Source organism: Bubalus bubalis, chromosome 23 (assembly GCF_019923935.1).
Source record: "Bubalus bubalis isolate 160015118507 breed Murrah chromosome 23, NDDB_SH_1, whole genome shotgun sequence".
Lineage (NCBI taxonomy): Eukaryota > Metazoa > Chordata > Mammalia > Artiodactyla > Bovidae > Bubalus > Bubalus bubalis.
Genome location: NC_059179.1, coordinates 36,863,979 through 36,891,076, shown reverse-complemented (window position 1 = coordinate 36,891,076; position 27,098 = coordinate 36,863,979). Strand labels below are relative to the sequence as shown.

At 41.1% G+C, this 27,098-nt stretch overlaps 1 protein-coding gene across 1 annotated transcript in view; it reads right to left on the bottom strand.

Annotated features, from left to right (window-relative positions):
• Positions 1-3,209: 3,209 nt before the first annotated feature.
• Positions 3,210-27,098, bottom strand: part of PNLIPRP3 (pancreatic lipase related protein 3) — a 35,592-nt gene continuing 11,703 nt past the window's right edge. The window contains exons 6-13 of the mRNA XM_044935555.2: positions 25,385-25,504; positions 25,173-25,295; positions 17,446-17,564; positions 14,565-14,697; positions 10,603-10,714; positions 7,151-7,318; positions 6,685-6,864; positions 3,210-3,942 (exon numbers count right to left, since the gene is read on the bottom strand). Coding sequence (XP_044791490.2) covers positions 6,801-6,864; positions 7,151-7,318; positions 10,603-10,714; positions 14,565-14,697; positions 17,446-17,564; positions 25,173-25,295; positions 25,385-25,504 — 839 coding nt within the window. The 3' untranslated portion in view covers positions 3,210-3,942; positions 6,685-6,800. The remainder of the gene's footprint in view (positions 3,943-6,684; positions 6,865-7,150; positions 7,319-10,602; positions 10,715-14,564; positions 14,698-17,445; positions 17,565-25,172; positions 25,296-25,384; positions 25,505-27,098) is intronic.

Sequence of the window (27,098 nt, the reverse complement as noted above, 5' to 3'; positions counted from 1 at the left end):
CAGAAATGGCATGGACCTAACAGAAGCAGAAGATATTAAGAAGAGATGGCAAGAATACACAGAAGAACTGTACAAAAAAGATCTTCATGACCCAGATAATCACTATGGTGTGATCACTGACCTAGAGCCAGACATCCTGGAATGTGAAGTCAAGTGGGCCTTAGAAAGCATCACTACAAACAAAGCTAGTGGAGGTGATGGAATTCCAGTTGAGCTATTCCAAATCCTGAAAGATAATGCTGTGAAAGTGCTGCACTCAATATGCCAGCAAATTTGGAAAACTCAGCAGTGGCCACAGGACTGGAAAAGGTCAGTTTTCATTCCAATCCCAAAGAAAGGCAATGCCAAAGAATGCTCAAACTACCGCACAATTGCACTCATCTCACACGCTAGTAAAGTCATGCTCAAAATTCTCCAAGCCAGGCTTCAGCAACATGTGAACTATGAACTTCCTGATGTTCAAGCTGGTTTTAGAAAAGGCAGAGGAACCAGAGATCAAATTGCCAACATCTGCTGGATCATGGAAAAAGCAAGAGAGTTCCAGAAAAACACCTATTTCTGCTTTATTGACTATGCCAAAGCCTTTGACTGTGTGGATCACAATAAACTGTGGAAAATTCTGAAAGAGATGGCAATACCAGAACACCTGATCTGCCTCTTCAGAAGTTTGTATGCAGGTCAGGAAGCAACAGTTAGAACTGGACATGGAAGAACAGACTGGTTCCAAATAGGAAAAGGAGTTCGTCAAGGCTGTATATTGTCACCCTGTTTATTTAACTTATATGCAGAGTACATCATGAGAAACGCTGGACTGGAATAAACACAAGCTGGAATCAAGATTGCCAGAAGAAATATCAATAACCTCAGATATGCAGATGACAGCACCCTTATGGCAGAAAGTGAAGAGGAACTCAAAAGCCTCTTGATGAAAGTGAAAGTGGAGGGTGAAAAAGTTGGCTTAAAGCTCAACATTCAGAAAACTAAGATCATGGCATCTGGTCCCATCACTTCATGGCAAATAGATGGGGAAACAGTAGAAACAGTGTCAGACTTTAGTTTTCTGGGCTCCAAAATCACTATAGATGGTGACTGCAGCCATGAAATTAAAAGACCCCCACTCCTTGGAAGGAAAGTTATGACCAACCTAGACAGCATATTCAAAAGCAGAGACATTACTGTGCCAACAAAGGTTCGTCTAGTCAAGGCTATGGTTTTCCTGTGGTCATGTATGGATGTTAGAGTTGGACTGTGAAGAAGGCTGAGCGCCGAAGAATTGATGCTTTTGAACTGTGGTGTTGGAGAAGACTCTTGAGAGTCCCTTGGACTGCAAGGAGATCCAACCAGTCCCTTCAGAAGGAGATCAGCCCTGGGTGTTCTTTGGAAGGAATGATGCTGAAGCTGAAACTCCAGTACTTTGGCCACCTCATGCGAAGAGTTGACTCATTGGAAAAGACTCTGATGCTGGGAGGGATTGGGGGCAGGAGGAGAAAGGGACGACAGAGGATGAGATGGCTGGATGGCATCACTGACTCGATGGACGTGAGTCTGAGTGAACTCCGGGAGTTGGTGATGGACAGGGAGGCCTGGCATGCTGGGATTCATGGGGTCGCAAGGAGTCGGACATGACTGAGCGACTGATCTGATCTGATCTTATACACTCATACATCTCTAGCCTTCAGTTATTTTAAATATTAGGCTGCTGTGCATATGAAGTCGCTTCAGTCATGTCTGCCTCCTTGTATCTCTATGGACCTTAGCCTGCCAGGCTCCTCTGTCCATGGATTCTTCAGGCAAGAATACTGGAGTGGGTTGTCATTTCTTCCTCTAGGGGATCTTCCCAACGCATGATCGAAACTGAATCTCTTATGCCTCCTGCATTGGCAAGCAGGTTCTTTACCACTAGCACCATCTGAGAAGCCTAGGTTCGCTGTGATTATACCTAAATGATGGATTGATGTTTGATAACTGTATCTGTGTTCATGTCTCATGGGCATTGTTCTGCAGTTGATTCCGCTAAGACCATTGGACGATGTCTTAGAGGAGCCTGAGATGAGAAGACTAGTCATGCTCTGGTTGGCATCATCCTAAATCTGCTGTGCATGACCTGGGACCTTTAAGGAAATTATTGCTCTTCTGGCCATAGCTGACAGTCAGTGGATCTGTGATGGATAGATTTATGTGTGAGTGTTTGAGTGGAAGATCAGTTCTGTTTCTGTAGGACCAAAGACACTGGAAAAATACAGTACAGTGAATTCCAAAATAGAATCACTTATAAAAATAGATACAATAACCACAGAATTCAGAAATGAAAACCTACTGCTCTATCTTTATCATTATTGCTTTTAAAGGAGATCAACGAGTGAAGGGCGGAGGTGTGAGCTGAGTCGAATAAGCTGGTTTTTTCTATGCCACTGTCACCTCTGTGTCTGCTTCTGTCACAGTTCTTATCATGATGTATTATGATCAAAGATTTATTTTCCTATGTCCTCTGCAATGCTCTCTTGTATATTTCAAATAACCTCATGACTTAGCCACAATGCTTGGCATGTAAAAGGTAACTCAGTAAATGTTTTTTAAATGAATGCATTTTAAAAAGCCTATGAAAATAAAAGAAAGATATATGACTATATAAAGGTGAAATGTTTGCAAAACTCAAACTCTGAAAATAGACTGGGATTCCCTTGGTGGTCCAGTGGTTAAGAATCTGCCTGCCAGTGCAAGGGGACCAGGGTTTGATCCCTGGTCTGGGGAGACTCCACACGCCTCTGAGCAACTAAGCCTGTGCACCACAGCTCCTGAAGCCCACAGTCCTAGAACCCATGTTCCACAGTAAGAGAAGCCACCACGATGAGAAGCCTGCTCAGCACAACTAGAGAATAGCTTCCACTCATCGCAACTAAAGAAAGACCACATGCAGCGATGAAGCCCCAGCATAGCCAAAAATAAATAAAAAATAGACTGTACAAGTGAGAAAACATTTACCAAAAATCTTTGCCCCAGTCTATATAGGCATTCAGACTTTCCCTCATATTGGAGTGAAATCTAGTAGAAACATTCCACTCTCCTGAGTATAAATCACTTAGAGCAGAACTCTAGAGAATCATGTGTAAAATCAAGAAGCCCATCTGGTATTATAATATAAGTATGTATTTGGGGGAAAAAATCACACAACATAACACAAAACACACCTATTATTTTTATTACACAATCTGCAGAAAGCAAAGATATACCAAATCTTTTTAGCCAGAGGGTATATGAAAAAAATTTGATTTTCCCAAGTAGAAGAGAAAAGTCCCCAGAAGGGACATGAGATTTTTACATTTCTCTAACATGAGCTTAGATTTTAAAAGGCTGGCAAACAGTAACTTGGCATAAATTATACTTCTGTTCCTGAAATGCTCTGCTTGTTCTGAAGACTTGCAGAGTCAACAAAACTTGAGGGCTCTTTTACACAGGGTGATCTCTATTATTCACTTTGTTCTGAGGAGCCTGGGGAAACAGACATGCAACTTAAGCAGCTATGTGAATTTTCCTTAACTTCTGCAGAAACATTTATGATGGACCTCCTCCAGCCCTAAGCACAGTGCAGAGGTCAATGCCTCTTCCATAACTGGATCTTTACACAATTTGCCCCTTTCTTCCAGTCCTCCCAGGGCACAAACCCTTGTAAACCTTCTTAATGTCACCTTTCTCCTCTTACCCTGCCATTTAGCAACTAAAGTCAAAGACACTCAATGTTTTATTTTACCTACAACTCTAACTGGTATAGCCCTTTCAAATCTATGAAGTGCTAGTACGGGCATAATCCTTTGAATGAATAAAAGATGACCAGCAGGACTTCCCAGGTGGTCCAGTAGTTGAGACCTTGCCTTTCAATGCAGGTGGTGCGTGTTTAAACTCTGGTGGGGGAGTTAAGATCCCACATGCCTTGCAGCCAAAACACTAAAACATAAAACAGAAGCAATACTGTAACAAATTCAACAAAGACTTTTTTAAAAAAGAAAGATCACCAGTTAACTTGAAAGCTGTAAGTAAGGTGCAGAAAGTGTGTATCCTGCAGACGAGCATGGAAGGGGTCAAGGCCCACCTGAATCCCAACAAGTATCCTGACCTAAGTAACTAGTTTATAGGAAATACACAGGAGAGAGGAATGTACTACAATATATCAAGGGGATCCCATCAGTTGAATGCGAGAAATTTTAGAGGACAAGTAATTTGGTTTATTTAAAAACTCGTGTGGAAGAAGGGGGAGGGAAAACCGCTAGAGACAGGGACCTACTAATCATATGAAATTTTTGGATCTTGTTTGGATATAAATTTAAACCAATCAATGGCCCAAAGACCTTTTTCAGACAATCTGGGAAATGTAAAAACAACTGGAATGTAAGATAACATTAAGGAATTATTGTTAATTCTTTTAATCTTAAATCTATTTAAAAATTACTGTCAATTTTTATAAAATAGATATTACAGTTATGTTCAACAAATTTACTGTTTACAGATTCATACTGATGTGTAGGTGGGAGAGATGGTATTACATGTAAGATCTGAAGTTCACTCCCTTGGCCTAAAGAGGAAGCAGATGTGGTCCAAGAGCAAGATGCTCCCATGTGCAAGTTTAGAGGCGGTGTTTGTGGGTGATGTGATGACAAGTTTGGAGTGTGGATCAATGGCGATGGGCAGTGAAGAAAGTGATGACTAGTGGGGTGGGAAGTCACTTTTCAGCACTAAGGGCAGTTCGCTCAAGAAGCAGAAGAATTTCCTAATGGTCTTCACCACAAATACCCTTCTATAGTAACACAGGGTACTCAGAGAGAAAAAGAATTTTTTAAAAAGAGCTTTCCTAGGTGGCAATATACAGAGAAAAGCTCCAAAATCTCTTCTACCTCTCACTCACTCTGAAGACCAAGGAACACTTTGAAAATACTAATGTGCTCTCATTAGTTTTCATTATTAATCATTAGATGTACCAACCCACGGGGTTACCACCTACTATACATCATGAGCTATAGACATAATTTGTCTTAGCAAGATTTAACAACATAGTAAATATTCTTCAAACTGTTTTGAACAACGGCTATTCCACCTGGAAATGCTCTAAATGCACTTCAGTGCTGTGACCCTGAACTCTCAGATCTGCCTGGCTAGCCCCTGCTCTATTTTTCACACTCACAACATTCTTATAACGCAGAAAAGGGGACAGATATAAGAACAACAGGATAGAAATTCTATAGTTAATTAAAGTAGGGATCCCAGAAGTTAATTGACTCCGATTCGTCTTTTTAAGCTAAGAAAGAGCCAGCCCAGAGATCCCTTGAACAAGCAAGCAGGCCAGGACTCACAGAGTTTAACGCAGTATCCTGGCTCATAATTCTTCCTTCAGCTGGCGAGACCCTCCCGAAAGGAAGAAAGGCTGAGCAGAGAGTAGTGCAGGCTTAGGGCAGCTCTCTCACGGGAAGTTTCCGGCCCCTAGAGCCATGCAGCTGACTCCACTGCCAGCTTGCTCAGGAGTGCTGGGGCTGTGACACGGTTCGTAGGGGTCAGGCCTCCTGCTGGGGCTGCTCCTGGCCACCCTGTTCCTGCGCTGGCGTGGGCCTCGGGCTGATAGGGCACCAGGGAGGTAGGACGCTCAGCCCGATCGTGCTGAAAACATCCTCATCTCCTTTCCTCCTTCCACTACGCCTTGTTCTCCAGTCAACCTTCCATCTCCTCCTTGTTCAATGGGAAAGTAACCCCACTCTGTTCTCTGCTTTCTACCACAACTCAAGCTCGTGTACAGCCATGGGTCTCTTCTTAAGATTCAGTTGGCAGCCAGGCACCAAGGAGAATCAAGAAATATCCTGCAGAGTATCTGTCATTATTTCTTTCCAATAATGTTTATAGCCCAGTGCTAAACACTGAGGCCAGTGACAGAAAACAGAACAAATAAAAATGATCGTCTTTTGTTTTCACTGGGTGAGGACAACTGAATTAGTGAAATTGAAGCAAAATAAAAGAGAAAACAACACATTTAGAAATTGCAATATTGTTATTATAAACACAAGGCATTCGTCAAGTGCTTTGGAAATGAAATGCTGCCTTAGAATAAATACAAATTTGTAACGGGAACTTCAAGGCCTAGAAGGATAAGTAATTCTGTGATAGGAGGCTTCTAGAAGATGCTGAAGATCCTCAGGACCTATTACTTACTGATGCAAACATCACAGATAAGCTCCAAAATCTCTTCTACCTCTCACTCACTCTGAAGACCAAGGAACACCTTGAAAATACTAATGTGTTCTCATTAGTTTTCATTATTAATCAATAGATGTACCAACCCATGGGGTTACCATCTACTGTACATCATGAGCTATAGACATAATTTGTCTTAGCAAGATTTAACAACATAGCAAATATTCTTCAAACCGTTTTGAACAATGGCTATTCCACTTGGAAATGCTCTAAATGTACTTCAAACACTCAATCAGACAGAGGCTCATTTTCACTGACAAGTCTGTACCACCATTCTCGGAGCACCTCTTCTTAATTCAGAGAAATTGCAACACAGCTCTATTTGGTCACTGAAAACCAGAATCCTATAGGTCACAGTACTGTACTTCGTCCCAGGGCTCAGTCTGGTTTTAAGGTTCAGATAAAAGCTTTTCAATAAGAAAAACATCCTATATAGAAAAAAGGCAACTGTACCTTTCTATCTCATTTACAAGGGCCAAGTTTGGTCTGGATGCCAGCTAGAGGGAGATTAATTTTCCCATTGCTCCCATTAAGTAAATCCATCAAGATTATATGTGATATATCTGAGATTAGCATGGTTTCAGGATCTGGGCAATATTAGGTCCTACGATGTTTTGGCTACAGAAAGCAGATCTGAAAAATGTAAAGGGGGAAAAAATACAATGTTAATATGATTCCAGGGTAGGTGAGGTAGAAAATGTAGGTAGGTCTTCTAATTTAATAAGTAGTTTTTATTTTATAAACACTTTCACAAATACAGTATTGGTTTCTTAAATAATTTTTCTTCTCTTTAACTGCAAACTTTTGAGGGGCACACATTTTCATACTATTTGAAAATTTCAAATTATATATGGATTTTAAATGTCAATTACAAAGTTTAAACTGTGTTTGAAAATGCAAAGGAAAAAGTAAGACTTACTTATATCCATATTTTCCAGATATATCTATCACCATTTCTGCTCCCAGCTTACTCTGAGAACGTTCAAATGAATACTCCTTCCAAATGAACTCAATGCTTGTAATGTTTCCAACGTTAATGTCTGCATCAATTAAATCTGTATAAGTCATGCCTGGCTTCAGTGTTCCACTGTCAATAGAAAAATAAAACTCATAAGCTTGCGCTGGGTATTCATAATATTGAAGTGGAAGACAACACCTGTGTGTATCATGGAAGAGAAAGTTTCATTTCCCTGCATTGGATTATAGGAGATTTATTCTTGCCATTCACCTTGGTCAGCATCTCAGAACAGCACAATTGTAAAGCTTGAAAAAAGATAGAGAATGAGAAGCCTGATTAGTTGATTTTTAAGGGCTAGTTCTCCACAGTGAAAGCTCTGGTCTTGGCTTTGTGTATCAGAAACTAGAGTTTATTGACACCCCCAAAATCATCAGACTATCAATGATAGACTAAATTCACACAAAAATTAAAGAAAAACTAGAAGCCTGTTGATCAGCTAACAGCGGTGCAGTGCTTCCTTTTCATTAACCAAAATGTACTCCTAGCCTTCCCCTGGTACCTTCTTCATCTGTATAAAAGAATTGGGTAACCAAACTAATGATAAAGAAAGGTGTTTTGGTGAGTGTGGAAATAGAATAAGTCATAAGAGACTTGAGACATAAGATGTGTTTTATGCAAGCCAAATTTATTCTAGATGAGGTTTCTTTAGTCCTGCCATTTCCTTACTGCTTTGTTAATGTATTGTTTGTCTCTAACTGGAGGAAGAGTTCCATGAGAGTAGGACCCGTGTCTGTTTCCCCAGCAGTTATAACAATTCTTGGTATACAATAGGCATTTAAATGTTTGCTGAATGCAAGAATGGATGCTGCTATTCCTAGGGCCTGTCTTGTTCTATTACATGTAGAATTAATTGATTTAATTACCAGAGGACAACTTTTTTCAGGTTATACTCGGCTTCCCTGGTGGCTCAGACGGTAAAGCGTCTGCCTGCAATGCGGGAGACCAGGGTTTGATCCCTGGGTCAGGAAGATCCCCTGGGGAAGGAAATGGCAACCCACTCCAGTACTCTTGCCTGGAAAATTCCATGGATGGAGGAGCCTGCTGGGCTACAGCCCATGGGGTTGCAAAGAGTCGGACACGACTGAGCAACTCCACTTCACTTCACTTCAAGGGGTCATTTCCCTGTTGTTCCATGAACTGCCTTCACTCACTGCACACACAGCACAGCTCTTAATGATGGTGTCACTGGAAACCCAAACGACTAAAATATAATGTACAGTCAGGGCTTCCCTGGTGCCTCAGTGGTAAATAATCTGCCTGTCAATTCAGGGGATGTGGGTTTGATCCCCGGGTTGGGAAGATCCCCTGGAGAAGGAAATAGCAACCCACTCCAGTATGTTTGCCTGGGAAATCCCATGGATAGAGGAGCCTAATGGGCTACAGCCCATGGGTTTGCAAAAGAGTCAGACACAACTGAGCGCATTAGCATGCAAGCATGCAATCTATGGTGAAGCCAGACTCTTAACGCCTGACTGAAGAGTGGGACTAGACTAGCACACAAATTCATTTAGCAGACCTCATTCCAAGATGAAACATTTACTGTGGACCTGAAATGCTTAATTATTCTTAAAAAAGAGGATTGGATAATTATGCAAGGACATGACAAGTAGCTTCTTTAGACATTAGCAAAAGAAGTAGAGAGATGACAAAACATTCTCACAAATTTTAGAAGGGGTGGGAACCACGCATCTCTCCCCACCTGACCCAGGTCAGCTGCCTTTGTGCAGGACACAGATTCTACAGCCTCAGGCTGAGTGCACCGTGGGCCTTAGAGCCACAGACACAAGATCATGTTGAACTATCCTCAGAGGAATAGCTTAATGGAGATGTGAAGAACAAGATGAGATCTACTAAGACAGAGAAGGGTATTTGGAACATGGAACAGCATGGATAAAAGTCAGGAAGGGAGGAAAGGGTGAGATCTATTTTAATGCTGGGTAGCGACTTCACTTTCACTTTTCACTTTCATGCATTGGAGCAAGGAAATGGCAACCCACTCCAGTGTTCTTGCCTGGAGAATCCCAGGGACCAGGGAGCCTGGTGGGCTGCCCTCTATGGGGTCGCACAGAGTCAGACACGACTGAAGCGACTGAGAAGCAGCAGCAGTGTAGTCAGGGTAATGTGGCTAAGCTGAAGATGAACAAAGCCAAACAATGGGAGGCACAGCTAGAAATCATGGGTTGGAGCCTGTGTGTGAACTGGGATCCAGACGATCACTGACTGAACTCACCTTTACAGGCAGCTGCACCAAGGCAAGATGATGAGCACAAAGGCTGCCAGAGTGATTAATCTGATGTATCCCTCGACCGACAACCACAAAACCTCTGCTTTTTGTGCCTCTGCCTTGTATTTGAAGATGATGTAAATCACAGAGCCAAAACATCTAATTAATTCATCAGTTCACAAAACGGTAACATCTAATTAGTGTGTACAATGTTAATTCTGAAATGAGTTGCAGAATTATGATGAAAGTGGAAGACTTAATTCAAAAATGCTAAGGCTGATCAAAGAAAAAATTAAGGAAAACTCAAGATAAAAGGAGACTGTAGCCTTTTATGAGAGTGCAGGGTGAATGTCTCTACTGAATTATTCCTACCTTTGACTATCTTAACACATATCCTATACCTGTGAGTACTACTTAGGGAGCTTATTAGAAATTCGGCTATTCATATAAATACTTTATTTCATATGGAATCTATAAAAATAAAGTGATATGCCCAAATTTGTATAACAATAATGGCATATATTGTTTTTGCAACCCTATAGACAGTACAGTCCATGGAATTCTGCAGGCCAGAATACTAGATTAGGTAGCCTTTCCCTTCTCCAGGGGATCTTGCCAACCGAGGGATCAAACCCAGGTCTCCTGCATTGCAGGTGGATTCTTTACCAGCTAAGCCACCAAGCAAGCCCAAGAATACTGGAGTGCGTAGCCTATCCCTTCTCCAGTGGATCTTCCTGACCCAGGAATCAAACCAGGGTCTCCTGCATTGCAGGCAGATTCTTTACCAACTGAGCTATTAGGGAAGCCCTAAAAATAAAGCGATATGCCCAAGTTTGTGTAACAATAACAGACTGAATTAAAAGCATATCTTGTTTCCTGTCAGTTTTTTTCCCACTTGCTTTATTATCTAGATCTGTATTTTCATCTTAACATTTTCTAAAATTTTCTGTCTGTAGCTGGAACTGTGGATGAAATAGATACTATGATTTCTATTTTATATTTGGGAAAAAAGAAAAGTTACTATCAGATGATAGCTGGTGGTACTGTAGGAAAAGAAAAGCCTGAGCCTTACTGAGCATGATGAACTGAGTACAGCACTGTTACCTGCCAGGTTATCATCCTTGCCTACCTGACAAACTCAAACTCCCCTGTCTTCCCAATCGTTCCACCTACACGGAGAAATATACTTCCTTGAGTGACGTTGTTCCCATCAAGTTTGACAGACAGTTTGTGCCTCCAACCTGGAAACAGAGAAAATAGGAAAGAGAGAGAGAGAGAGAGAGAGAGAGATAAGGGTTTAGAACACGGGGAAGCATGACATCTTTGTTACTGCTGTTCAGTTGCTAAGTCATGTCCAACCCTTTGAGACTCCACGGACTGTAGCACAGCAGGCTTCCCTGTCCTTCACTATCTCCTGGCTACTTCAATGTAAATGTAACTTTCAGGGTTAAAGCGGAAGAGGGCTGTTCATGTTCATGAGAAAATATTAATACAACTTTATACAGCTTGAGTGAATTTGATGAGGTTATATTTTTAAAAACATATAAACTATCACATGTTGATTTTGCAAAGTAAATAGTTAATAATATTTTTAAAGAAATTCTTTAGTTTTCCATATATTTTTTGGACTTTAGAAAAATATGTGTCTTCTTCCATCCATTACATTTATAGTCTGTGGTGTGTATGCTTTCCATCTGTTCAGTTCAGTTCAGTCGCTGAAACTCCAATACTTTGGCCAAAGTATTGGAGTTTCAGGATATGTTTTGGAAAGACTTAGAGCAGACAAAGGGTGATTTCACACCCTTTGAAAATAAAAGAGAGTGTTCCTAATATGCTAGCTAGGAATTTCTTAGGTACTCTTGATCTATCTTCTCCCAGTCTGGATATGTGTATACAGCCTGTAAAAATAAACCAAAGATTTATCTGTTCTGTCTTTCTACATCATTTTATGGCAGAAACTCAAGTATAAAAAGCAAAAGTAATTCTCTTGGTTGATTCTCTTGGTCATTCTCTTGATTTACCTAGAATTAATAGCAAGTAAGGCAACTCACTAGGCTTCCCAGGTGGAGCTAGGGTAAATAACCCACCTGCCAATGCAGGAGACACAAGAGACATAGGTTTGATCCCCGGGTCAGGAAGATCCCCTGAAGGAGGGCATGGCAACCCACTCCAGTATTCTTGCCTGGAGAATCCCATGGACAGAGGAGCCTGGCAGGCTATAGTCCATCAGTTCAGTTCAATTCAGTCCCTCAGTCGTATCCAACTCTTTGCGACCCCATGAACCGCAGCACGCCAGGCCTCCCTGTCCATCACTAACTCCCGGAGTCCACCCAAACCCATGTCCATTGAGTCAGTGATGCCATCCAACCATCTCATCCTCTGTCGTCCCCTTCTCCTCCTGCCCTCAATCTTTCCCAGCATCAGGGTCTTTTCAAATGAGTCAGCTCTTTGCATCAGGTGGCCAAAGTATTAGAGTTTCAGCTTCAACATCAGTCCTATCAATGAACAACCAGGAGTGATCTCCTTTAGGATGGACTGGTTGGGTCTCCTTGCAGTCCAAGGGACTCCTTGCTTTCCATAGCCAAATTCTAATTTGCTATAGTTTGACAATTAATCCAGAAAAATATCTAGAAAACCTATTGAGCAAGAAAGTCTGTGTTTTTTTTAATGACTCAGAGGTAGAATGAATTGTCCCTTCCTCTCTCACCAGGCTTTGTGCTAGGAGTTCCCAGTCAGTACAGGTCTGAGTCAACACAAAGCCTGCCAACAGGATAAATCCCTTGCAAACAGTCAAGTATAACTTTTAAAGAACTTTAGAACTAAACAGATCTTTCATTCTGAATTCTAAAATTGTTGTATGCTTAATAACAGAAAAAAATGCAATTCTTCATAAAGTTGTTTGAAAAGCCTCTGAAAGGGGAAAAAATTTACTAGAGAGAATTTTCAGTTCACAAATTAATCATCGTCAGAAAGCTCCATTTCCCTCCTTGCCTGTTCCACTGAACTATGACCGCCACCATCACCTCTCCACGGAAAGCTAAACTCACCAGTGATGGGACTTATCCCACGAACCCCTCTCGGCCCTGTCTCATTGGACCTGTCTTTGGGGCAGTGAATGCATTCTCCCTTTTTCATCATCTTTCTTTTCTTGACTGCCACATGGTTTTATCTTTTCTCTCTTTATTCATTCCTCAGTGTCCTTCACAGGGACCACTTTCTCTGCTCTCTTTCTTCTCATCTGATACATTCTTCTTGGGTAATTACGTCATCCACTTCATAGCTTAGGTTACTGTCTAAACATTCGAATCTTTGACTGTGGACCACAGCAATCTCCAGAGGATGAGACCCAATCTAACTGCACATGCCCAAATTCTAACAGCATCTCAGACCTAATATGTTACAAACTGAGCCCATCAACTTACTTCAAACCAGCCTCTCTGCCTGGTTACCAAGTTCAGCATATGGTATGTCATCTGCCCAGTTGGAATCATCCTTGACTTCTCCACTTTCTGCATCCCTCAAACCCATTTACTGAGTTAGAGAAGGCTGACTCTCACATCCATACAAGACTACTGGAAAAACTAGATGGACCGTCTAGTCAAAGGTATGGTTTTTCCAATAGTCATGTATGGATGTGAGAGTTGGACTATAAAGAAAGCTGAGCGCTGAAGAATTGATGATTTTGAAGTGTGGTATTGGAGAAGACTCTTGAGAGTCCCTTGGAATGCAAGGAGATCCAACCAGTAAATCCTAAAGGAAATCTTTCCTGAATATTCATTGGAAGGACTGATGCTGAAGTTGAAACTCCAATACTTTGGCCACCTGATGTGAAGAACAGACTCCACTGGAAAAGACCCTGATGCTGGGAAAGATTGAAGGCAGGAGGAGAAGGCGATGACAGAGGATGAGATGGTTGGATGGCATCACTGACTTGATAGACATGAGTTTGAGTAAGCTCCAGGAGTTGGTGATGGACAGGGAAGCCTGGCGTGCTACAGTCCATGGGGTCGCAAAGAGTCGGACGCGACTGAGTGGCTGAACTGACAAACCCATTCACCCAGTTCCTTTTTATTTTTTTAATTAAAACTCTTTTTATTTGTTTTTATTTATTTGGCCATGCCAGGTCTTAGTGGCGGCATTCAGGATCTTCCATCTTTAGTTACAGCATGTGGGCTCTAGTTCCCTGACCAGGGATTGAACCCACATTCCCTGTATTGGGAGCATGGAGTCTTAGCCACTGGACCACCAGGGAAACCCCTCACCCAGGTCCTTTTTGCTTCTACCTGCCCAAAAATAAAACCCAGACTTCCCATATGGAGCATAATTTCATTATTTGACCCGATTTGCCTCTCTCATCTTACCCGCCTCATGTTGCCTTCCTCCTGGTCTCTACAATCTCAGCAGGGGGATCTTTTTTAGATTCCAGCTCTCCCTTATCTCCAGGCATTTTCACATGCAGTTCCTTTTGCTTACTGCTACTGCTAAGTCACTTCAGTCATGTCCGACTCTGTGCGACCCCATAGATGGCAGCCCACCAGGCTTCCCTGTCCCTGGGATTCTCCAGGCAAGAACACTGGAGTGGGTTGCCATTTCCTTCTTCAATGCATGAAAGTGAAAAGTGAAAGCGAAGTCGCTCAGTCGTGTCCGACTCCTAGCGACCCCATGGACTGCAGCTTACCAGGCTTCTCCGTCCATGGGATTTTCCAGGCAAAAGTACTGGAGTGGGGTGCCATTCCTTCCCTCTGTTACTCACTTTTCAGGAATCAGTGTTGAAGGCATCTTTCCTTGGAAGGCTCCCCAATCTGAGTGCAGAAACTCCTTCTTTGCATCTCCCAACAGAAAGAAATTCCTTCTTTGCATCTCCCAACAGAAAGAAATTCCTTCTTTGCATCTCCCAACCCTATTACTCAGGGTTGAAACTGAGAATCTTCCTTTTCTTTCCCCCAGCCTAAACTCACTGTGTTGTTCTTCACTGCATCCTCAGAGTCTGGCCCGATGCCCAGTGATTTAGTAGACACTCAGTAAAAACTGTTGAATATTTAAAGGTAAGTGCCTTAAGGCATTACAATAAAATTCAGCTACGATACTTACGGGCAAATGGCGAAATAGTCCCTGTGTTTAAAAAATAATATAATCTATTAGGCTTCATTTTTTTGAGGTGAAATCTGTCAGCAAAATGACCCATTGTTGGGCAACCTTCCTTGGGACAATGGAAGCAGTTTCCCTGGTGACAGAAAATAAGAGGTAATTAGAAATGTAATTAGAAACGCTGACCTTCAATAAACTCAGAATGTATTATTAAACTATAATAAATCTTTCAAATCTAAATAAAGTATATGCATTTAAGAATGACTAAGTTGCCTAATAGACTATCCTGCCTGTTTTCAAAAACAAAACATAATAAAACAAAAACAACTGAGGGATAAGGAAAAGGGGCTGGCTGTTAGAAAAAATGAGTAAATAACATGAATAGACAGATAGTCCATAGAAGAGGAAAGTCAATAGTCAATAGCTATGTAAAAAGATGCTCAATCTTACTAGCTGTCAGGAGTACAAATTAAAACAACATACAATTTCATACTCAGCAGTTTTGCAAAAATTAAGGCAGTTGGAAATACCAAGTATTGGTATGATATGGAGTGGGGAATTCTCATTTGCTTCTTATGGGAATATAAATTAACAGACATTGCAGACAGACATTTGGTAATGTCTAATAAAGATGGAAATGCACATATGCTTTGAAAATTTCACTTCTATTACATGTCATAAAGAAACTTCTACACAAGTACATAAGGAGATACGCAAAGGTGTTTATTGCAGAATTGCTTTTAATAATGAAAACTGTAAACAAGCAAAATGTACGTTAGTAAGGGAATGAATAAATAAAATGTGGCTGATTCCTACAGAATTCCTACTAAATACAATAGGTCTATATATGTCAATGTAGATCTTATAAAATTTAATTTAAAAAGAAATTTAGAAAGACACTTATAGTAAGATACTATATATATATATATACATATACATATACATATAAATTTCCCTCAAAGTTTGCCTTAGGGAAGGGCATGAAGGGAATATAAGGTACTTAAATTTTATCCATGTATTTTAAAATCTAAAACAAAACTAACAAAATACTAACTTAAAAAAACCTGGATAGCAATGTTGGAGTATTTGCTATTTTAGGTTTTTGAACTTTTGGACTTATAAACTATGGATATTTAGGCTAGGACTGTAGTGCATGCGTGCATTCTTAGTCACTACAAAAAGTCACTACTGACTTTTTGTGATCCAATGGACCACAGCCCTCCAGGCTCCTCTGTCCATGGGATTCTCCAACCAAGAATATTGGAGTGGGTTGCCATTTCCTCCTCCAGAGAATCTTCCCAACCCAGGAATCAAATCTGCCTCTCCTGCACTGTAGGCAGTTTCTTTACTGCTGAACCACCGGGGAAGCCTAGGATTATAGTAAAACACCCCATTTAAAACTTCATTTTTAATGAACAAAAATACTAACAAAATAATAAGGGCTCATATTGACTGAGTGAGTGCTTACCATGTGCAAGGCACTGTTTGATGTACTTTATGTGCATTTAGGTCAGTTAATCCTCACAAAATATTATTATTATAATGTTTTTAGTCTCCTTATTTAGCAGATGAGGAAACTAAAGCCCAGAGAAGTAAGCAATTTGTATGAGTTTGTTTGTCTATTAAGTGAGGGCACAAGAATGTGAATCAGATGGCCCAGTACTAAAACCCCTCTTACTTTATATATTTTTTAAAATTCCATCTCATTTTTTATGGCTGTTGGATAAAAGTACAATAAAACAAGTCAAGGAAATTGACTTAATGTTCTCTAGTTTGTTGCCATAATTAGCATCTATGTGGCATAGGAGCCTAGAGTTCTCCCATTTTGAGCTGATTAAACCCCGATAACTCTGAATATACTGTGACTCTGAGAACCTACTTTCACCTGCCTTTGATGTAGTGAATGTCAGGATCCCTTTAGCCATTCAGAGCAGCATCTGGGGCTTGAAGAAGGATGAGTTCGGGGAGAAGGAGGTTTAGGGGAAATGTCAGTGCTTGTCTGGCAAGGTTTCTGAGAATAGCAGTTCACCAGCCACATTATGAACAAGGAAGACATGCTCAGGAAGACAGCCTGAGGGCTCATTCACCTTGGTCTGTAACAGGAGGCAAATACTTACTCCTGTCCCAACACTGTTCTTATTCACAAAATAGCACAAAATGTGCTATTGCTTATAACACACTTTGGTTTGAAACCCCATATTTTTCTACCCTGATAAAACAGGGGATAGGTCTCTAAAGCACAAGCAGAAAAATCTTTCTACTTTCCACTACAAAATAGATTTTCTTTTTACCTTTTCATAGTGATAAGCAAATGAAAAATATAGTCAGCTCAGATCTGGCACCACGTGCTTCATGACTCAAGTAAAATCAAATTTGGTATTTTGTAATGTATATTGATTTGCATGGAATTCCTGTGAGCTATCTATGCTTCAGTTCTGCTCTGTATGAATAATCAAATTTTAATAAAATAATTTTCATGTCCCAGGTAAATAGTAATATGTTTGATTGTTGCTATTAATTGGTTCAGCCTTCTCAGGGCATCTTAGAGGATGACATTTAAAATATATACACACAAAAATTTTTGTGCTGGACTTATGCCTGGTACACAACATCTAATAACTGCATAACAAATGACCAAAAAAGCAAAATTGGATATAATTCAAAAGAACTGAAACAACCAGAATACAAATAGTTGGTTTAGATATTTAAGCCCTTCAGCTACCCCAGCTACTGTTCAGTACTCAGCACAGAAAGAATCTATTATTTACCAAAATGGCAGATGCATTTTTTTTGCTACATACTCAATGTTCTAATTTTTAGTTGACTGATCATGCTTCAAAAAATAACTTGCTAATTGAATTACATGGCAAAATGCTTTACTTACTGCTTTAAAAGATTTGTAGGATCTACAAGGATAAGCAATAAATGCATCAGGATTGAGAATGCTTTCAGCATAAAAGCGATGACTTCGGGCATGGTTGCAATCAAAGAAGGAAAACACTTCTGTGAAAACAATTTTCGATTAACTGGTAGCAATGAACTGATAACTGAGAGTATGAAACATTTCATAGAAAAAGTAATGTTGAATGATAGTTTCTTGACTTGGATCTGGGTCACCAGACCTTGTGTGTAGTTTTAGATATTGCACATTTATTAATATTACATATCATCTTCTTGTACCAAAGAATTCTTCGTGTGAGTCTAAAGGGACAAGTTATGACCAACCTCGATAGCATATTGAAAAGCAGAGACATTACTTTGCCAACAAAGGTCCATCTAGTCAAAGCTATGGTTTTTCCACTAAGCATGTGTGGATGTGAGAGTTGGACTATAAAGAAAGCTGAGTGCCGAAGAATTGATGCTTTTGAACTGTGGTGTTGGAGAAGACTCTTGAGAGTCCCTTGGACTGCAAGGAGATCCAACCAGTCCATTCTGAAGGAGATCAGCCCTGGGATTTCTTTGGAAGGAATGATGCTAAAGCTGAAACTCCAGTACTTTGGCCACCTCATACGAAGAGTTGACTCATTGGAAAAGACTCTGATGCTGGGAGGGATTGGGGGCAAGAGGAGAAGGGGCCAACAGAGGATGAGATGGCTGGATGGCATCACTGACTCGATGGATATGAGTCTGAGTGAACTCTGGGAGTTGGTGATGGACAGGGAGGCCTGGCGCGCTGCGATTCATGGGGTCAGAAAGAGTCGGACACGACTGAGCTGCTGAACTGAACTGAACTGAACTGAAAGGGACATTTAATGTAGATGACTGTGTTCTGATACTAATATCGCCAACACTTCCCAGATATCTGACATAAGCACTTAGAATTTTAAGTATCACTGTGTACACAGTATCTCTGCCTTAGATCAGTTAATTCTCTTGTCTCCTTGTTTCTGCAGGAATGACTGAACTCCCTCCTACTCAATCATGAAACAGCCAGCAAGGTTAACCAGTGCACAGCTTCAGCTGAGTTTCAAGATGTGACAGGTGGAATGTATTGTAAAGAATGCTAGAGACAAATTGGTTTTGTCATTGTCAGGCACAGCATTACTGCCACTGGTAGTTAGGATTACTGCAATAATTCATAAAAGTTCTAAGTACATTTGTGTATTCTGAAATACATTCCAGTCATTTATGCTCTCTTTTCCTTATGTAACAACATTTTTACTACATGGCATGGGCTATTCTTCTCATGACCTACATGACTTGACTCACCTTTGAGTCACTAGATGTGGCAAATCACTTATCTATAAATGTGGACTCCAAAGAGTCACTCCTTCCTAGGTCCTCACCCCTTTGCAATATAATGTTACTACTCTTTCCATCAAGAGGTGGAACTGATGATGACATGACAGTAAATTTTTGGATGATTCTAAATACAGGTTTTTAAAAACCTTTCTGGGTTACAGGCTAGTCTTGTGACTTCTTTGACTAAGAGAATATAGAGGAACTGCCACTGGGCAAGTATCATGGCCTTTGTCTTCAGCGACCTTCCATCATCTATTCTTGCTCTATTGGAACCCAGTCTCCATGTTAAGAAATTCAGGTGAACTTGCTGGGGAGAGAGGCTCTGAAGGATAACAGACCACTTAGAGAGGAGAGCTAGTACCAAGATACTACCCGTGGAAGGCCATCTTGGACCTTCCCACCCAGCTTGGCCCAGCCCAGCCCAGCTCCCAGTTGGATGCAATCACGTGCATTCACCCAATGGACACATAGCAAAGCAGAGCTCTGCCTGAATCTTGAGCCTCATAATCATGGGCAATAAATCATTGTTCTCTTAAGCCACTATGGTTTGTTATACAATAGATAACTGAGATCATTTCAGAAATGCAACATAGCAATAATAAAGCATTGACATCTTTTTTTGAGGAGGACTTCTCTTATATCAGGTTTCTTTACATACAAATTTGTATTCATAACTAATTGTGGTTTAGACAAGATGGTTCTTTAGAACATAGGGAACTATGAATTTTAAAAGTAAATGGTTTCTTAGTAACAAATATATGTAAAATAAAATATTTTGAAGCTGAAAAGTCATTTGAAGACATGAATGATAAATATGCTTTTAATCTAATAAAGTTGTAGGAATTACAGGATCTCAAAATGATAGCTTATGATAAATGTAGGCTTATTTTAATTCATTATTTTACAGAATTTCAATTATATAACAATTAATATACTTATGTAAATGAGTCTTATGATCTACATTTTATCTTAATAGAAATGATTTCAAATCATAATATAACAGATAATGAGAAGTTTTATTTTTTTTTAATTTAATTTAATTTTATTTTTAAACTTTACATAATTGTATTAGTTTTGCCAAATATCAAAATGAATCCACCACAGGGATGCACGAGAAAGAAGTTTTATAATAGGTCTTTTTTGAAAGAATTTTGCTTACCAGCACTAGATAGAACTGGCTTTAATTCTCATTTTGAGTATCTATAGTTTTACCAGTTTTAAGTAGTCATTGCAAATGGATATTTCTAATTACATTTACTTTCAAAACAGGTAGTAAAACTTTGTAAGTTAGTGCTAGTGAAGAGGAAATTCAAGCTACTCTCAATGCCACGATCTGCGTTTCTTTCCTCTGCAACTGCCAGACGGAAGATAGAATAATTACATCATCTAGACATTCTGACCACATGGGATCAGGCAGTGGGATATGTAGAATCATCCAAAACTTTACTATCATGTCATCATACATTATATTACTGTGCTTTATTATATATTATGGATGATACATATCATTGTTTACATGATAATGATATAGAGATAGGGAGGAATGGAACTCCCAAACAATAGCTTTCTGGTGTCTTATAAAGTGCTTTATTATTATTATTATTGGAAACTGCTATAAAGGGCTAAATACTATTTGTTTAATTTGTGATTAAATTAACTTGTGATCCACAGTAATTCTGTTAAAAAGCAAATCAAACCATGTACTTCTTCTGCTCAAAATCCTCCCATGGCTCCCATCCCCCTCAAGTGAAAGCTGAAGTTGTTGCTACAGTCCATAAGACCCTACATTATCTCTCTCTGCCCCATTCCTTCTCTAACCTCATGCCCTACTACTCTCCTCTTTTATTTCACTCTGGCCACAATAGGCTCCTTGCTGCCATGACCCTCACGGGCTCCTGCCCCAGGCCCTTTGCACTTGCCATTCCCACCCCTCAGCCAGGAATGCTTTTCACCCAGGTACCTGCATGGCTAACTCCTGCAGGTCATCTTTTCAGTAAGGACTTCCTGTCCACCCTACCAAAAATCTCCTTCCCCTAGGTCACCCGCACTGTCACCAACACATCAGATTCCCATTACATTCTTTGTTTGGTCTCCTTAGCACTTATTCTATTACTGTTTTTCTAGCAAAGTAGGGTATTGCTGCTGCTGCTGCTGCTGCTAAGTCGCTTCAGTCGTGTCTGACTCTGTGCGACCCCATAGAAGGCAGCCCACCAGGCTCTCCCATCCCTGGGATTCTTCAGGCAAGAACACTGGAGTGGGTTGCCATTTCCTTCTCCAATGCATGAAAGGGAAAAGTGAAAGTGAAGTCGCTCAGTCATGTCCAACCCTCAGCGACCCCATGGACTGCAGCCTTCCAGGCTCCTCAGTCCATGGGATTTTCCTGGCAAGAGTACTGGAGTGGGGTACCATTGCCTTCTCTGAAAGTAGGGTAGTAGCTCCTACTAATTTTTGTCTTTTGTATGCATTCCTACATCTGCTATTCCTAGAATAGTGTCTGGCACATAGTAAGCACTCAATACATATCTGTTGGATGACTACATCCTCCTTGTTCATACTAGTGAGACATTCTGTTAGAACCTGGGGTTATGGACTTAACTAAAACATGGATCCTGGCCTCACAGACCTCACGACTGCTGGGAACTTCATACATGCTACTGTGTTTTGGGCTAAAATATACGAGAGGAGCTACCCCATGTCTGAGGTCAGGGTGGGTGGCCGAGAGGAGTTACCCTGTGTCTGAGGTCAGGGGCGGCGATGAGAGGAGTTATCCCATGTCTGAGGTCAGGGGCGGCAGGCAAGAGGAGCTACCCCACGCACCTAAGCCCAAGGCCAGGGGCGGCAGCCAGGAGGACCAACCCCACGTCCAAGGAAGTGGCTGCACGGGCGCAGGAGGGCCTAGAGGAGCTATCCCATGTTGAAGGTCAGGAAGGGCGGCAGTGAGGAGATACCCCTCGTCCAAGGTAAGGAGCAATGGCTGCACTTTGCTGGAGCAGCCGTGAAGAGATACCCCACGTCCAACATAGGAGAAACCCAAGTAAGACGATAGGTGTTGCAAGAGGGCATCTGAGGGCAAACACACTGAAACCATACTCACAGAAAACTAGTCAATCTAATCACACTAGGACCACAGCCTTGTCTAACTCAATGAAACTAAGCCATGCCCATGGTGCAACCCAAGATGGGCAGGTCACAGTGGAGAGATCTGACAGAATGTGATCCACTGGAGAAGGGAATGGCAAACCACTTCAGTATTCTTGCCTTGAGAACTCCATGAACAGTATGAAAAGGCAAAATGATAGGATACTGAAAGAGGAACTCCCCAGGTCAGTAGGTGCCCAATATGCTACTGGAGATCAGTGGAGAAATAACTCCAGAAAGAATGAAGGGATGGAGCCAAAGCAAAAACATAACCCAGCTGTGGATGTGACTGGTGATAGAAGCAAGGTCCAATGCTGTAAAGAGCAATATTGCATAGGAACCTGGAATGTCAGGTCCATGAATCAAGACAAATTGGAAGTGGTCAAACAAGAGATGGCAAGAGTGAATGTCGACATTCTAGGAATCAGTGAACTGAAATGGACTGGAATGGGTGAATTTAACTCAGATGACCATTATATCTACTACTGTGGGCAGGAATCCCTCAGAAGAAATGGAGTAGCCATCATGGTCAACAAAAGAGTCCAAAATTCAGTACTTGGATGCAATCTCAAAAACGACAGAATGATCTCTGTTCGTTTTCAAGGCAAACCATTCAATATCACAGTAATCCAAGTCTATGCCCCAATGAGTAATGCTGAAGAAGCTGAAGTTGAACGGTTCTATGAAGACCTACAAGACCTTTTAGAACTAGATGTCTGTTTCATTATAGGGGACTGGAATGCAAAAGTAGGAAGTCAAGAAACACTTGGAGTAACAGGCAAATTTGGCCTTGGAATACAGAATGAAGCAGGGCAAAGACTGATAGAGTTTTGCCAAGAAAATGCACTGGTCATAGCAAACACCCTCTTCCAACAACACAAGAGAAGACTCTACACATGGACATCACCAGATGGTCAACACTGAAATCAGATTGATTATATTCTTTGCAGCCAAAGATGGAGCAGCTCTATACAGTCAGCAAAAACAAGACCAGGAGCTGACTGTGGCTCAGATCATGAACTCCTTATTGCCAAATTCAGACTTAAATTGAAGAAAGTAGGGAAAACCACTAGATCATTCAGGTATGACCTAAATCAAATCCCTTATGGTTATACAGTGGAAGTGAGAAATAGATTTAAGGGCCTAGATCTGATAGATAGAGTGCCTGATGAACTATGGAATGAGGTTGGTGATATTGTACAGGAGACAGGGATCAAGACCATCCCCATGGAAAAGAAATGCAAAAAAGCAAAATGGCTGTCTGGGGAGGCCTTACAAATAGCTGTGAAAAGAAGAGAAGCGAAAAGCAAAGGAGAAAAGGAAAGATATAAACATCTAAATGCAGAGTTCCAAAGAATAGCAAGAAGAGATAAGAAGGCCTTCTTCAGAGATCAATGCAAAGAAATAGAGGAAAAACAACAGAATGGGAAAGACTAGAGAGCTCTTCAAGAAAATCAGAGATACCAAAGGAACATTTCATGCAAAGATGAGCTCGATAAAGGACAGAAATGGCATGGACCTAACAGAAGCAGAAGATATTAAGAAGAGATGGCAAGAATACACAGAAGAACTGTACAAAAAAGATCTTCACGACCCAGATAATCACGATGGTGTGATCACTCACCTAGAGCCAGACACCCTGGAATGTGAAGTCAAGTGGGCCTTAGAAAGCATCACTACGGACAAAGCTAGTGGAGGTGATGGAATTCCAGTTGAGCTATTCCAAATCCTGAAAGATGATGCTGTGAAAGTGCTGCACTCAATATGCCAGCAAATTTGGAAAACTCAGCTGTGGCCACAAGACTGGAAAAGGCCAGTTTTCATTCGAATGCAAGGCATTGCCATTCCAAGGCAATGCCAAAGAATGCTCAAACTACCGCACAATTGCACTCATCTCACACGCTAGTAAAGTAATGCTCAAAATTCTCCAAGCCAGGCTTCAGCAATATGTGAACCGTGAACTTCCTGATGTTCAAGCTGGTTTTAGAAAAGACAGAGGAACCAGAGATCAAATTGCCAACATCCGCTGGATCATGGAAAAAGCAAGAGAGTTCCAGAAAAACATCTATTTCTGCTTTATTGACTATGCCAAAGCCTTTGACTGTGTGGATCACAATAAACTGTGGAAAATTCTGAAAGAGATGGCAATACCAGAACACCTGATCTGCCTCTTGAGAAATTTGTATGCAGGTCAGGAAGCAACAGTTAGAACTGGACATGGAAGAACAGACTGGTTCCAAATAGGAAAAGGAGTACGTCAAGGCTGTATATTGTCACCCTGTTTATTTAACTTACATGCAGAGTACATCATGAGAAACGCTGGACTGGAATAAACACAAGCTGGAATCAAGATTTCCGGGAGAAATCTCAATAACCTCAGATATGCAGATGACACCACCCTTATGGCAGAAAGTGAAGAGGAACTCAAAAGCCTCTTGATGAAAGTGAAAGAGGAGAGTGAAAAAGTTGGCTTAATGCTCAACATTCAGAAATCAAAGATCATGGCATCTGGTCCCATCACTTCATGGGAAATAGATGGGGAAACAGTGGAAACAGTGTCAGACTTTGTTTTTCTGGGCTCCAAAATCACTGCAGATGGTGACTGCAGCCATGAAATTAAGAGACGCTTACTCCTTGGAAGGAAAGTTATGACCAACCTAGATAGCATATTCAAAAGCAGACACATTACTTTGCCAACAAAGGTTTGTCTAGTCAAGGCTACGGTTTTTCCTATGGTCATGTATGGATGTGAGAGTTGGACTGTGAAGAAGGCTGAGTGCCGAAGAATTGATGCTTTTGAACTGTGGTGTTGGAGAAGACTCTTGAGAGTCCTTTGGACTGCAAGGAAATCCAACCAGTCCATTCTGAAGGAGATCAGCCCTGGGATTTCTTTGGAAGGAATGATGCTAAAGCTGAAACTCCAGTACTTTGGCCACCTGATGCGAAGAGTTGACTCATTGGAAAAGACTCTGATGCTGGGAGGGATTGGGAGCAGGAGGAGAAGGGGACGACAGAGGATTAGATGGCTGGAGGCATCACTGACTCGATGGACGTGAGTCTCAGTGAACTCTGGGAGTTGGTAATGGACAGGGAGGCCTGGCGTGCTGGGATTCATGGGGTCGGAAAGAGTCGGACACGACTGAGCAACTGATCTGATCTGATATTCAAAAGTATATTCTATCCAAGAAGGGTGCTCATTTAATTTATAACTTCAGTTTAGAAAGCATTTACCTTCCTTGTAAATATTGAGATCAAATTTAAATAAAGGTGTAATTAAATCTTCACATCCTGGCATGTGCTTCCCTCCATTTGGGTAAAAGTCAAGGTGACCACAAGCATTAATGGTTCCAACACCTGAAATTAAAAAAAGCAAGATACATGCTTCTAAAATTCTCCTAAAATTCTCCTCCATCTTTCAGTGCACTTTTGTGTTAAAACCTTACCAAGCTCAAAGAAGAGGCGAACAGCATTTGTATGGATAACATCAACAAAGTTGGCATCTGAGGGATCCAGCCTGACTTCATTTGGAGTGTCATGGAAACACGGCCCTGCTGGGTCCAACCCTAGGAAAAAGCATAATGTGTATTAAACTAAGACATATAAAGGTACACTGACAGTGTTGCTATTTTGGAAGGATAGATGGTGAAGGCAAAGTATTCTTTCTTACATGATTTATGGAAGTCAAACACCACTCAGTCTGAAGGACAGATACATAAACTGTAGGATGTGTTTATATTTATAAATGCAGGATCTGTATATACTGCAATGTCAGATTCCTACACACAAGCAAGGCTGTGTCTGGACAATACCAAACCAGCTAACCAAGTCAGAAAAGTCAAAGCAGCTACTCTAAGGTCTCTACATGGAATACCATGCAGACAACTAAGGTTATGGATTGCAGACCACCTTAAGAGCAACATTTATATGTTTTGTTTTTTTTTTACAGTGACCTCAGCCCTCCACCCCACTGCTCGCAACATTTATATGTTAAAAAAATAAATAAAAGCTAAGAACTCTTTAAAATGTAAAGATGAATCACAAAGAAACACAGTTAAAATAATAGAATCATAGTCCTCAGTTAAGGCTCACTTAGTTCCATTCATTGTATTACAAACAAAAGCCTGAAGCCCAGGAAAGGGAAGGGACTTGACAAGGCCATCATATGTTAGATGCAAAATGGACCATTATATATTAGATGCAAAATGGTCAGACTTCAGTCCATTGTCTCCCATTTGAACATCTACTAAAACAAAGATTAAGATATTTAAGGTCTCTAAAATGTTATGATCAATCACATAACTCCTCATTTACATATTTGACAATTGTTTATCAAGCACTTATTATGTGCCAGGAACAGGGTTTTGCAACTGGATCCAAGGAATAAGGTCTAGTCTCTTCCCTTGGAGGGGAAAGCACTGCAACTCAATGTGCTCAGTGCTGAGACAGGTGAGCGCAGGTGTTATGCAAGCATAGAGAAGAAACAGGCAACCCAGTCTTGGGAAACTGGGACATGCTTCTGCTAGAGATGAGAAATGCAAGCAGAGATCTGAGGGAGTAGACGAGTTAGCCGGGGTGAAGATGAGGTCGGCAACATCCTGGGAAGAGTACAGAGAGTACACGTGGCCATCAGGCCAGAGTTAACCACATTTGGGAAACTGCAACTAGCTTTCAAGGGCCAGCGCCGGTGCATAGGGTTTAGAATTTGGTGCAAGATGAAGACACCATTGCAGGCAGGAGCCAGATGTAATCAGTTGAGCTACGATGAGTTTGGACATGACCTGGTGTTGACGGGCAGCTCTGACAAGTTTGCCAAAGGGGAGGTTTACAGTCAGATTTGTATTTTAGCAAAGTCTCTTTGCTGTGAAGTGGAGACTGGGTCTCAGAGCAGAGGGGTCTCAGAGCTGAGCTGTATCTGACCCCTGGGAAAATGCAGCAGGAGTGAGCAATGAATGTGCCACAGCTGTGGGGTGTGTATTACCTCAAAATGATAGACTGTTATATGATTCCATTTTTGTTTTTATTTTTCTGAGTCATATAATCATGGAGAAAGAAATGATAGAATGAGAGGAGGCAAGGAGAGGAGAGAGGAGGGGCCTAGATAGAACCTTGAGGAACACCAACAGGTAAGGAAAGGCGAAAGAAAAGGAACCTGGGAGG